This window comes from Solanum dulcamara, chromosome 1 (assembly GCF_947179165.1).
Source record: "Solanum dulcamara chromosome 1, daSolDulc1.2, whole genome shotgun sequence".
Classification (NCBI taxonomy): domain Eukaryota; kingdom Viridiplantae; phylum Streptophyta; class Magnoliopsida; order Solanales; family Solanaceae; genus Solanum; species Solanum dulcamara.
This window is the reverse complement of record NC_077237.1, coordinates 58925958-58940200: the sequence shown is the minus strand read 5'-3', so window position 1 is coordinate 58940200 and position 14243 is coordinate 58925958. Positions and strand designations below refer to the sequence as shown.

At 36.2% G+C, this 14243-nt stretch overlaps 1 protein-coding gene across 1 annotated transcript; it reads left to right on the top strand.

Moving 5' to 3' along the window:
- Positions 1–310: 310 nt before the first annotated feature.
- Positions 311–14148, top strand: LOC129893369 (uncharacterized). Its single transcript, XM_055968889.1, has 3 exons — positions 311–466; positions 564–917; positions 13951–14148. Exons 1-3 carry the CDS (start codon positions 311–313, stop codon positions 14146–14148), a joined length of 708 nt encoding a protein of 235 aa, XP_055824864.1.
- The last annotated feature ends 95 nt before the right edge of the window (positions 14149–14243 follow it).

The window sequence follows — 14243 nt, the reverse complement described above, 5'->3', positions numbered from 1 at the left end:
GCTTGGTTGAGAGAGCATAGTTAGATACATATCAATTGAAGAGTTAGAGGCCTAGAGAGGTGGATCTCGTGACTTGGGAAGAATTCAGTGGAGTTTTTCTTGATTGGTTTTTACCATTGGAATTGATGGAGGATAAGATACAATGAGTTAATCAATCTTAAGCAAGATGGTATGAGTGTGAAGAAGTATTCAATCAAGGTCACCTAATTGTCAAAATATGCTCTATTTATGGTTGCCGACCCAAGAGCTCGTATGAGCAAGTTTGTATTCGGGGGTTTCAGAGTTGGTTTCTAAGGAGTGTAAGACAGCCATGTTGATTCGGCAAATGGAAATCTCTAGACTTATAACCTATGCAGATAAAATAGAGGATGATAAGCTAAGGGAGTCCAAAATAGCAAGGACCGATGGTGGTGATTCCTCTCATGCTAGGTCCGAAAGTGGAGGGCCTCCTTATTTTTTTCCAAAGGTACTCTAGTCTAGGATCTTCAAATGGTACTAGTACAAGGCTTGACAAATATATGGTTCCCAAACCTAAGACTCAATGAGGTTCTCCTATTGTCCAGTTTACAACCGCATGCAAGAAATATGGGAAGAATCACAAAGAAGAACCTCTAGCGGGTTTGAATGTGTGCTATCGATGTGGAAAGACGGGTCATAATTCTAAGCAGTATAAGGTCAAATATAGTTATCCTCAAGGCCAAGTTACGCATGGAGGCCAAGTTCAACAAGGTGGACAAAATCAACCAAAAGGTGGTCAACCCAACAATCAGTTATATGCTTTTTATAGTAGACAAGAGATGGAGGAGACTCCTAATGTTGTTACCGGTATTTTGCGGTTCTTTCACTATGAAGTTTATGCCTTACCTGATCTAGGTAATTTGTCTTTTGTTACTCTCTATGCATCCATGAGATTTGATGTTAGCCCCAAACTATTGTTAGAGCCTTTTCCGTTTATACTCCCATAGGTGGGTTAGTTGTGGCTAACTAAGTCTATAGAAAATGTCCGATTTTGGTTTTTCATAAAGTTTCCTTATGTGATATAGTTGATCTTGATATGACCAATTTTAATGTTATCCTTGGTATGGACCCGAGTGGTCAAGTTTCAATTTCCAAATAAGCCAGACCTAGAATGGAAGGGTAGTAATTCCGTATTGAATGGTCAATTCATTTTGTGCCTTGAAGCTCAGAAAATGATTTCCAAGGGTTGCATCTACCATCTTATGAAGGTTAGGGATACTCATTCCGAAGACCCTACTCTAGAGTCGATCCCTATTGTTAATGAGTTTTTGGATGTGTTTCCTGATGATCTACCCGGTGTTCCACTCGAAAGAAAATTTGACTTTGGCATAAACCTTCTACTCGATACTCAACCCTTTTATATTTCTCCTTACAAAATGGCCCTGGTAGAATGAAAGGATCTAAAGGATCAATTGAAAGACTTGTTAGACAAAGGTTTCATTAGATCAAGTATATTCCTATGGGTTGCTTCCATTTGTTTTGATAGAAATAAGGATGGTTTACTCCGAATGCGTATAGACTACTGGCTATTGAACAAAGTAACCATAAATAATAAGTATCCAATTCGGAGGATAGATGATTTGTTTGACCAATTGTAAGGGGCAAGTTACTTATCGAAAATTAATCTCCATTTTGGTTATCATCAATTAAGGGTAAGGGAGTGTGGTATTCCTCGGACAGAATTTCAATCAAGATATGGCCATTAAGAGTTCTTAGTTATATCATTTGGATTGACCAATAACCCCGTGACGTTCATGGACTTGAAGATTAAGTGTTCAAATAATATTTGGATATGTTTGTTCTTATATTTACTGATGACATTTTGGTTTACTCTCGGAATGAGGAGGAGCATGCTAATCACTTGAGGATTTCATTGCAAACCCTAAGGGATAAGAAACTATTTGCTAAGTTCAATGAGTTTGAGTTTGGTTCAAGAAAGGTTCCTTTTCTTGGTTACATTGTGTTTGGTGAAGGGATTATGGTTGATCCTAAGAAAATTGAGGTAGTTAAGAATTGGCCTAGGCCGCTATCCCCTTCGGATATTAGAAGTTTCGTGGGCCTAGCCGAATATTATAGAAAATTTGTAGAAGGGTGTTCATCGATCTCGTCATCCTTAACTAAGTTGACCCAATGGAAAGTAAAGTTCTAATGGTGGAAGCTTGTGAGAAGAGTTTCCAAGAGTTAAAAGATCATCTTACTACCACTCCTATTTTGACCCTACTAGAAGGGTCTGATGGTTTTGTTGTGTATTGTGATTCTTCAAGGATAGGACTTGGTTTTGTCTTAATGAAACAAGTTAAGGTGATAGAGTATGCTTCTAGGCAACTTAAGGTGCATGAAAGGAACTATCCAACTCATGACTTGGAACTAGCGGTGGTGGTTTTTGCTTTGAATATTTGGAGACACTATCTTTATGGTATCCATGTAGATATGTTCACTGACCACAACAATCTATATATGTGTTTAAGCAAAAAGATTTGAACCTTGGTTAAAGTAGACAACTTGAATTGTTGAAAAACTATGATATGAGTTTGTTGTACAATCTGGGTAAGGCTAATAGTGTTGCACATATTAAGGATTAAGAAAGAATTAGTTAAAGTTGTGCATAGGTTAGCTCTATTAGGTATTCGTTTGGTTGATTCCAATGAGGGGGGTATCCTTATTCAAAATTGTTCAGAATTGTCTCTTATAGGAAATGTCAAGGTTAAGCAATATAGTGATCCAATGTTGGTTGAATTAAAGAAATTGGTTGCCAAAAAATCCATTCAGGCTTTCTCCCAAGGGGAGATAGTCTGCTTCATTATCAAGGCCGGTTTTGTGTGTCTAATGTTGATTGGTGAAGAGAGTTGATATTGAATGAGGCCCATAGTTTTGTGTATTCAATTCGCCCAAGATCCACAAGATGTATCGCAATTTAAGGGAAGTATATTGGTGGAATGGAATGAAGAATGATAGCGGAGTTCTTGGCTAAGTGTCCAAATTGCCAACAAGTTAAAGCTCAGTATCAAAAGCCGGGAGGTTTAGTTCAATACATTGAAATCCCTACTTAGAAGAGGGAAGATATAAGATGGACTTTGTGATGGGTTTAACTCATACTAAGAAACAATATGATTTTAATTAAGACTTTTATGGTGCCAAAAAAGATGCTAAGTTGTATATTCATGAATTGGTAAGACTATATGGTATTCCCTATTCCATTATATCGGATCGAGTTACTCTATTCACTTTGCACCTTTGGAAGTCATTCCAAAAGTGTCTTGTTACAAAGTTTAAGCTAAACACCACTTTCCATCCTCAAATCGATGGCGAGCTAAAAAAACGATCCAAACATTGGAGGATATATTGAGGGCATGTGTTATTGATTTCAAAGGGAGTTGGGATGAATATCTACCATTGATTGAGTTTGCTTACAATAATAGTTATCACTCTAGCATCGAGATGGCTCCTTTTGAAGCATTGTATGGAAGAAGATGTAGGTACTTGGTGGGATGGTTTGAAGTAGGTGAGATGACCTTGATTGGTCCAGATATGGTAATGGATGTTTTTGGAGAAAGTGAGAATCATAAGGGAGAGATTAAAGACGGCTCAAAGTCATCAAAAGTCTTATTAAGATGCTAGGAAAAGGGAGCTTCGATTTGAAGTGGATGATTGGGTCTATTTGAAGGTTTCACCCATGATACATTTTGGTAAGATAGGGAAATTGAGTCCTAGATATGTTGGAACTTATAAGATATTGGGGTATTGGCAATCTGTCTTATGAGTTAGAGTTGCCATTTGTGTTTGTTATGGTTGCCCTGGTGTTTCACGTATCTATGTTGAGAAAGTTTTTGGGTGATCCGAATTCCATTTTACCATTGGATGATGTGAGTATTGGAAGGAATTTGAATTATGAGGAGGTTCTAGTGGAAATCATAGATCGGCAAGTGAAGAATCTAAGAAACAAGGAGGTTACGTCCATCAAAGTTTTGTGGAGAAATCAACAAGTAGAGAATACTACGTGGAAAGTGGAGGTGGATATAATGAAACAATACCCATATCTCTTTCTGTCTACTCAAGGATTAGGTAAGAAATTAATCTTATTTGAATTGATTGAACTCCTACGTATTCACTTCCTCCTATATCATTCATACGCATTCATGTTCATGAAGTTGATTTTAAGTCATGTTATATGATTATGTTTGAAAATCTCATGTTCCATGCATTTTTAAGATGTCATTATACGTATGTTAGATTGCTGGCCCATTTTTTATGTCTTTCATATGCTAGTTGAATCTCATTTGAGGATGAAGGTTTTCTAAGGGGGAGATATTGTAAGACCTCAGAAGCTGAAAAGTCAAAACAAAAGAAAATTTCTCAAAATATGAATATCTCTGAGTCTACGACTCCCTAGACGATTTGTAGTCACTTTTATATCTCGTAGGGAAGAGTTGTAGAGTAACCTCTTGAGAATTATTCAGAACAATCCTTAGAAGAAGCCCTACGACTTCACAAGAAAATTCATCTTCCTATTGACGAGTCATAAGGATGACTCGTAACAAAACTTCTGAGAACACTATTTTACAAGTTTCTAGGACCTGCAAGATGAGTGAAGTTTACGACACGTAGTCCTTTTGATGATTCATAGATTCGACTCGTACAAAGGAATTAGAGACCCCAAAATCAGGGTCCTCTCAGGACCAGCAGGACGACTCGTGATATTGAGTCGTAGAACCCAGCTCGTAGGTCCAAAATCCCAATTTAATGAAGGAAGAAATTGTCTTTTCCCAAAGTTTAGTTCAATGTATCTAGAAACTATTATGGCCAAGTTCAATCCAATAACTACCCAACTCTTCAAAATTCCCTCTATTCAAAATCCTTCTTCAAAATTCCCCTAAGGTAAGACTAATCAAATTCCCTCAAGGTTCTCCCAAGTTCTCCTCAAAATTTCCACCTAGGGTTTGAATTTCACCAAGCTTCTTCTTCAATTCTGGGTTGATTTCAATAAGGATGTGTGTATTGATCCATGGGCTCCTTTCACCCATGGAGTCCCAAGGTTTCCTCAAAGTGTTCTACAAAATTCAATTGTCTATTAACCCTAGTTTTGATGAATTGCATTGGGTTGTTTATTATTTTATATTTAGATGTCATCAACGATCATTATAAGCATGTATCTACATGAATTGCCTGATTTCAAGATGAATTATGAGTCCTTATGCATAAAGCTACTTTCTATAATGATTTTGAAGATCAAAGATGATCTACACGAGTTTAATTATGAGTTCAATGATTTTAAAAGAAAATCTTATATAAATGAAGTTGAGATTCATGATTTAATGATGAAAATTATGATGATCTATTATGATCCAAGAAAGGTATTATGGTGTGATAAGTACCATTCTCACACAATCATTTTAAGATGGTGATAAGGATAATTCTCACTGAAGTTATGGATTCTTAATGAATCATAAAAGTTAATGAGCTACTCTAATAATTATTTTCATGGTGAAGTTAATGATGATGTCACTATTTTAAAATGAATTCCATTGGGATATTGACTAAGCATCGCGAGAAATTTTAGGTAGAGTTTGGTTCGGTAACATAGTTAGTTAATTAAGGGAATCCTAATATGAACTAAAAGTTCCAAACTATGTTGCCCCCGTAGGTTGCCTTATTTCATAGCTAGTGGATCCAGTTATAGCTCACAAAGTTAAAGTTGTTCTCTCGGAGTCTACCTTGGAAAATAGACCCTCTCTACTCGATGTGGGAGTTACATCGGATTCCATGTTATAGCTCGCATGGTCTTAAGATGTTGGTTAAAGGTCTTATCCCACTCAAGTTGTATGTAAATATATGAGATTTTCTATGAAATTTATGATGCATTGACCATAAATTTCTATATGTTTTCAAATGCTTTCAAGCTTATATCATGTTCATTATGATTGGCCATGCATTCTATGCCACGTTGCTCATGTCCTATTAATTTTTCATTCATAACTCACTTACTTAGTACCTTCTATTTACTAACACATATTTTCTCTACATTATCTCATAATGTAAGGGCGGACGATTCTCATGTTCCTCACATTCGTGGCTAGAGTTGGTTTAGTTGTCGAGACTTGGTAAGTCCTTATTCATTGAGGACATGACTTTCATTTCATGTTTTTATCTTGATTTCTGTTATAATTTAGGTGAACTAGGATATTTTCCTAAGCCCCCATCAAGGATAAACTTAGAGGCATGTTTAGAGGTTTAAGTTGATGTAAGTCCATTTTGGACATTTGGCTAAACTTTACTTTCATTTTACTTTTTGTTAATTTGATTCTTCCACTTATATTATTGTGTTTCTTTACCTTATGTATGCAATGTATGCTACGATGGTTACTTGGGATCCTTTAGGTTCCTGATCATCGTGTCACATCTAGGCCCTAGGCTTGGTTTAAGACAATTATATATGAATAGCTCCTTGAAAACTATGATCATAACTAAAACTTGTGGATACTTACCTTTCTAAGTATCCAATTTATCTTAACTTGCATATTGTGAGAAAAACTTTCACAATTCATGTTTTATACATAAAATATACTTGAATCATCATACATAACTTGCATAGTTCTTACATAACTCCTTGATCTGAAAATCATAACTTGAAACTTTAAATTCATGGCTCATTGGAAAATACATTGAAAACATGCAATTCAACTGAAATCATGCACGGATGAAACATTTTAGTTGGAATCATGATTGAATTGACCCATATGGTATTTGATGAAAACACTAGAATTGAGAGAATTGGAATTGATAAAATAAGAGAGAAATTCTTAGGACTCCATGGATGTAATGAATCCATGGATGAATTCCCACATACCTTGATGAACATCAACTTGAAATTTGAAGAAAAGTTTGAAACCTTAGAATCCTAGTTTGTTGAAGAAGAAGAGCCTTTTGGGAAAGAATTCTTGATGCCTTAGAGTGATTTGCATAAAATAAGAGGGAATGGTGTTAATTTGAAGGATATAGGTTGTTAAAGGCTTAGTATATTACCCCAAAATTGTCCAGGTACATAGCTAAAAATAATGGGAAAAGACCAAAACACCCTTCATTAAAATCTATCATATTGACCCATGACCGAGAAACTATGGGTGGCAGGTCAGTTGATGGATCCTAGGGATAGATCGTAGAATCAGGTGAACACTTCGCCAAAAATTCAAAAACTCAGGACCCAACTTACGACCCTGGTCTACGGGTCGTCAATCGTCCTACGGATGGTAGAACCCGTTCATCCTGACAACACTCCAAAACTAAAAATATGAGTTTATGAACATCCCCTACGGGTCCTTCCTACAAATTGTAGAAGCTCCTATGGTCTGTAGAAACCCCTTATAGGGTGGGTTCACACTTGTGAAATTTTCCTTCTACAGGAACCTTCCTATAAGTTACTTTTACTGGTTGTCAAAGGTCCTACAGCCTGTCAATGGCTCTTCTCTAAAGAAATAATTTTCCCAAGGTGTCAAGACTTCCTATGATTGTCTTCCTATGGCCCGTAGAACTTTCTAAGGTCCGTAGGTTGGCTCTTAAGAACCTGCACCAATAGTTTTCTGTAACTTTTCCCTGTATCATTTTCTTTTGTTTGGTCTTCCAACTTCTGGGGTCTTACACCATATAATTCTATAGTGTTACGTAGTTCTAGGACTTAGTGATTGCTACTAAAGGCCAAAGTACACTGACCAAAATCTTTCATCCATAAATCCGCTCGGTGCTAAGTATAACTCCCATGAAAACATGCAATAATTGAAGACAGTAATAATCTGATAATCTGACTTATACTAATAAACTAAAAGTACCAAGTAGGTCATGAATCATGATAAACTGATAATAATCAAAAGTCACTTTATATGAAAGTATCTAAATTCATGAAACCTGATAATCTGAAACATGCATACAAAACTAAATAGTTCTAAGTCATGAAAATACTTATATACTAAGGGCTCATGAAAATACCATTGAAAACATGCAATTATAATTAGAATCATGCAATTGAAGGTTAATCATGAAGAAGAACTAAATTCGAATAAGAACCCATGAATATTCTAGAAACCCTAGGTTTGGAGAATTTTCATAAACTCAAAAATTTGAGGTTTCTATGGGGCTCAATGGGTGATAATAAATCGATCAATGAAATCCCACCTACCTGAATTGAATAACCCTAGCTGTAATTCCTTAAATGGAGACTTGGAGCTTGGAACCCAAACTCTTTCTTGAGAGGAAATGTGAGAGAGAAGAAACTTGATTTGGTAGAGTTATGAGTGAATGTCAGCTTAGGGTCGCTAGGAATCCCTTAGTCCCACTTAGAATAGTAAAAACGACATAGTATTGGGATTAAAAAAATGGGAAAAGAAAAAAAATGATCTTGATTAAATTAAATCGAAAGGTATCGACGAGGACCATATACGGTTTGTGGTTCCATTACAAATGTAGAACCTTGTCCATACGAATAGGAGAAAAATACTTATTTTTTGAAGATTGATTCTACGAGACCCATCTACTATGTAGAATATTATACGAGCCATAAAAGGTGTCCGCAAGTATCAAACAATTCTTAATATCTAAGCATGGAAGTACTATCACAATCTAGGATCTGTGAAAACATTTACAACCCATAGACTTGTCTCATCATGTTCTTGTGAAAATTCTAACTTTATGAAGATAATTTATGACTTTTGTGTACGATCCATAAATTATTTACAACCTATAGACTCCTGTTTTTAAATTCTCATTGTCACGACTTGATCCTAGGGCCTACACATGACATGATGATCGGGAACCCGAAGGATCCCAACCAAGACATCTTAGCTTCTATAACAAACAAAAGGTAAAACACAATAATAAGATAAGCTGAACAATCAACTCAACATAGAATTCAATGTAAAGTAACGTCAATCCCTAAGTACAAAATCGACTATATCAAATTTTAATGTATAAACATGTCTCTATACTAGACATTGATGGGGGCTTAGGACAAGCTTGTAGCTCACCAGATTCATAAAGAAGTTAAAGTATAATATGAAAGAATGTCTCATCCTCTGTGAATGAGGACTCACTAACAACAACTTAAGTGTTACACCCCACACTCTTAAGCTCGGAATATCTCTTAAGCTTCTTAGTAGTTATCATGTAAGCTGGATAATCTGTGAAACTATCAAACAATTCTAAGTAAGGGAGAATATGATACCTCATAATAGGGGAGATTGGAAATAGGTTCATGAGAAGTCGAAAGAAATTAGAGGCCAAGTAATGAGTCGTAGGACTCAACTTACCTACGTAACTTAAAAGTCTTACATACTTAGGCTACTTGAGTACATACTAAGCTTGTGTAGTAGGGATTACATGGATTCTTAAGGTAAGATGATATTACGAACACATGAGGGAGAGAAGAGGATGACACATGGAAGCAGTTGAAGAAAGGAGGTAACCCACCTGCTTGCTTAGGGGGGGCACTGCTACGTGGCAGCCTAGGGGTCGTTGCATGATTGAGGTGGCCCAATGAGGGATTGACACATGTCAACCTTAGGGGATGACATGTTTCACCTCCTAAGACAACATATATATGTATTTTATATGACCCTTAGAGTCATTGTTTATCCAAAACAAGGAACAAAAAAAAAGAAAAGAGAACTTAGAGACTAGATAGAGAGACTTACGGGTTTGAGGGGCTCTCAAGGTAAGGCCCGATTTCATTCAGTGAATTAGTTATTTAAGGTATACTATGGTGATATAGCTATTTTTGATAGTAAAATTTCATTTTGGGGAAGCAAGGAAGTGATACAAATAGTCCGCTAAATTTCAGCATGTTAAGAGAACTTCCGAGACAAGTATTAGCAAGGTTTAGCAAGGTATGGCTTGGTTCTATTCTCCCACGTTTTGATAAGTATTTTGACATGTTATGAGGGTGTTAATAATGTAATTTTAAGGTTTTTTTCAGCACCAAGCGGACAACAAATAGCCACAACATTTCAGCCGTGCTAGAAGAACTTCCGAGGCGAATTTTGGAAAGCTTTGGATAATTTCGGATAAGGTAAGGGTTTTCCTTTCAATTTGGAGTTTATGGTGTGGATATGTAGTTTTTTACACATCTTATAGGTGGATTTAAGTATAAAAATTGCACAAGGATGCTTGACGTTAGAAACAAACTAAACTAAGGTCGTCATAGTTAAATCAAAGTCGAGTAGGGTGTTGTGGTTGCTGTGCTGCGCTTGCAGGTGATTTTATTGGGTGTTTCAGGTATGTAAATTGGTCTAAATAATGCGTGGGTTCTTATGGTTGCAGCCACACGACCCTCTGTTATGTACGGTTAAAGGTTTTATGAAATAGGGACTAAAAACCCTATTTTGGTATCCTAGTTTTAAGCGAGTTGTTCGAAGCTTGTATTGCATAATGTTGCCATATTTGAATTGTATATGAGCTGATTATTTTTGTTGTTGGTTGACTGCTAAGGTTTGGGGGTTAAATTGAAAGTTCGGAGAGGGCAAGTTATAGAGGAGATGATGCCTGATTTCCGTTAATTCTTTAACTAACTAATAGACTAGTCAACACTAGTCGAGAAGTGTGTACAAGAAAGTAATTCCTATGGATAATGGGTCATAGGTTTAAGGGATGTAAAGTCAAAAGTCACTAACCTTAGTATTACTTTCGTGTTAAATCGGTTAAAGAAGTAACGAAGCGAGATGGGATGCGATTAACCCATAACAGGTATGTAGAGCTATTCTTCTTTTATTTTGGCATGTCCTAGGTATAAGTTATGAATGGTTTGTATATGAAATGTGGGTATAATTCCACTCATGAAACTCCAAGTGTAATTCATAGATTTATTCACTTTGTGATGTTAAAACTCTTGTAATAGTTGAGTTATTACCTTTTAAGGCTCCAAGATCATGAACAGTAGTATATGTAAAGCTTGTCTCTTCTTCTTTCCGAAATGTCCTAAGTATAAATGAAATGGTATATGATATGAGGTGGAGGTAGTTCCAGTTATAGGCTCCGAGTATGACTCATGACTTTTATTTACTACTTGATGTTAGAGTTCTTAAAGTAGTTGAACTACTACCCTCGAGTCTCCTATCTAATGAATAATAATTGAATGCATCAGCTCCTATTCCTAAGGTCTCTATGACGACAAATGTCTCTAATTCTATAAGTTGATTAACCTTGTCTCGATACATGCCTACAATTCCTAGAACTCCAGTTAATATGATCCCTAACGATATTTAGAAGGTAGTTAGGACGATTACTACTCTGGTCTTCAAGTGATGGTTCACTTGACTGTTTAATTGAGTCTCACATGATGACTTAGTTGTATATGGTTTCTCACTACTCTACTCGTGCACATTGTAACACATCTTCCTTTGAGTCCCATAAGAGGGCCGGGAACACGGTTTTGCCTAGCTTTCATATTCGTTAATTGAGTCCCAGGACGGCTATATATATATGTATGAAGTATACGAGGATGAAATACCATATATGATAAAGTGAAGCATACGATGACGCCTTATGTGATGATGCTCATCACCGCGTATCGAGCCAGATATATATATATAATGATATGATGGAAAATATAGATCGGGTCATACGTTCCTCGGCATTATTTTAAAATATAGATCAGGTCGTACTTTCCTCGGCATTGTTTTAAATTATGGATTAGGTTGTACGTTCCTCGACATTATTTTAAATTATGGATCAGGCTGAACGTTCCTCGGTATATATTACTATGTGATAATCACACCGAGTTCCATAGTGAGTCGGGTGCGGTATGACATGTACACCACTCTTTCACTGAGACCCTCACTAAAAGGCCAGATATGATAGATAGGCATACATATGAAAACATAGAGATGTACTTGTAATGTATAAAATAATGTCATATACAAGGGTATGATGCCATATACAATGATATGGTAACACCGAGTCCTAGAGTGGGCCAGGAGTGATATGTGAGGATGATATACATGCCCTCTTTTCATAAGATGCGCGTATAGTGAATTGTTAACTGTCATACTGGTTTCCTGCATCCCTATTTTAGTTGTTATCTCAGTTATGTTATGTTATACTTTATATACTTAGTACATATGTTCATTTTGGAGGTCCGCCAGCTTAGGATTTCTACTCAGCTATGTTGGAAGTGCTCCACTATTCCGGAGCCTAACTTTTGATGTTAGTCATTCAATGTATATATTCGTTTATTCAGGGGTACTATGGGGGCCTGTCCCGTCATATGATACAGTTAATACTCATAGAGGTCTGTACACATGTGTATGTGGGTTGTTTGTAAGTTTGGTCCAGTTGTGCTCATACAATGTATTGCAAATATTTTTGTGTTATAAGAGCCTTGTCAGCTTGCATGCCCTTTCATGTTATAATATAGGTGAAAGCTGCTACAGGTATATGAAACAGTTTTTTTACCTATTGGGGTTTTTGTGTATAGTATCACATCACACAGTTCAACTTGACTATAGCAAATGGATATTTTCTATGGTGAATTAAATGAATTATGATTTTGGAGTTCACTTTTTTCAAGGTATCCTTATGGTTTTCCATCAAATTGATTATGTATATGATTTTTACTCTAAATTCAAGTATGAATTATAATCATAAATTATAAGTATGTATAAAATATGAATTTCATGCAAGTTATGGAAAAAGGTGACTAAGGTCCCTATGTGGTGACCTAGGACCTTATGATATGAATTATGTAAGTATGATATTATAATGATGAAAGGACAATACTCACATTGAAATTATACTTTAAAATGATCTATTATATGAATTATGAAGTGTATGAACAAGTTATCATATATACTAAGTATGTTTACTATGTTATGTATTTTGTGGGATTTCACTTAGCACCGAGTGGACTTGAGGTGGGGGCCCTACCAAAAGTCTATGTAGAAGCATCATGTCTCTTAAACTACATGACACTGTATGTTTTCTTATATCTTATCTAGTGGATCCATATATAGCGTATGTACATGACCCGCCTAGTGTGGTAGAGTCTACCTTGGAAAGTAGATTCCCTTTTTCCTTCGTTATATAGGGAGACAACGGGATTCCATATTATTGCTCGCATGTTATTGGTTATGGTTTCTATCCCACGTATATATATGTTTATTATGTTATTTTATGATTTTCAACTAAGTCTTTTAAATGCTTTGATCATTATGGTTCTCCTCATGGCTCTATTTATCCTCCCTACTATATATGTTCTTGATCATTGCATCTTATAATTTACATTGCATGTCCTTCCCTCATACTTAGTACATTCAAATGTACAAATTCATATTATTGCGTACATTGTCTCATAATGTAGGGGTTAAGGTAGAGGATCATTCCCACACACGTGGCTAGTTGAATTCCTACGGCGAAGTCTTAGTGAGTCTTCATCCATCTATGGAGGTTTATGAGTTGTTTCTTCTTTCAAAGGTATTTATATTTTTCCATTTTGGGAATGACCTAGGGACATGTCTTAGACCCTGCCCATGTTCGTGATTAGGATCATTAGTTGGACAAATGTTTGAGCCTATGTTGTCAAGTTATATTCTTTATTTATAATTCAAGATTTAAACTCTCTTATGTTGATTCCGCATTTACTTTACCTTATATAAGCTTTATGATATGTCAAGATGCTTGGTTGGAGATATTTGGGTTTTCGATTGCCATGTTACTACTAGGACCTAGGTCAAGTTGTGAAAAACTTAGTATCATAGCATAAGGTTTAAGATGTCCTAGGGTGTCAAACATGCCACATCAAGTATATTCGTATTCATGGTTGTGAAGAGAGCTACATCTATGAATAGGAGTCTATAAGGTGTTTTAGGAATCCTCACTTCTTTTATGATGTATGTCATGCGATAGAGAGTGTTCTAAGACTTCCTTTCCCTAACGTTTATCCTATGCGATTTTCAGAAAATGCCTCCAATAAGACCACTGTTTCCAATGGGGAACAATGCTAATGAGGTCCAAGATCCTCCGACTCTTTATGGAAATAGCCCTTTGCCTGAGCAAGTGGCAGATGCAGATTTTTGGACCGCCTTTATCATACTAGCTCACGTAGTGGCCAATAAAGGGATTGTGGCTCCTCCGAATGTTCCTACTCTGGTATGAAGAGTAAGAGATTTTTCAAGAATGAACCCTCCTGAGTTCTAGGGTTTAAAAGTCGATGAGGACCCCCAAGAGTTAATTGATGAGGTCTACAAAAT

Excerpts from the sequence above, each read along its gene's own strand:
- LOC129893369 (XM_055968889.1), top strand. The coding sequence starts at position 311 with ATGTTGATTCGGCAAATGGAAATCTCTAGACTTATAACCTATGCAGAT. Across the intron at positions 467-563 it reads CTCCTTATTTTTTTCCAAAG|TTTACAACCGCATGCAAGAA; the intron begins GTACTCTAGTCT and ends CCTATTGTCCAG. Across the intron at positions 918-13,950 it reads ATGCATCCATGAGATTTGAT|AAAATGCCTCCAATAAGACC; the intron begins GTTAGCCCCAAA and ends TGCGATTTTCAG.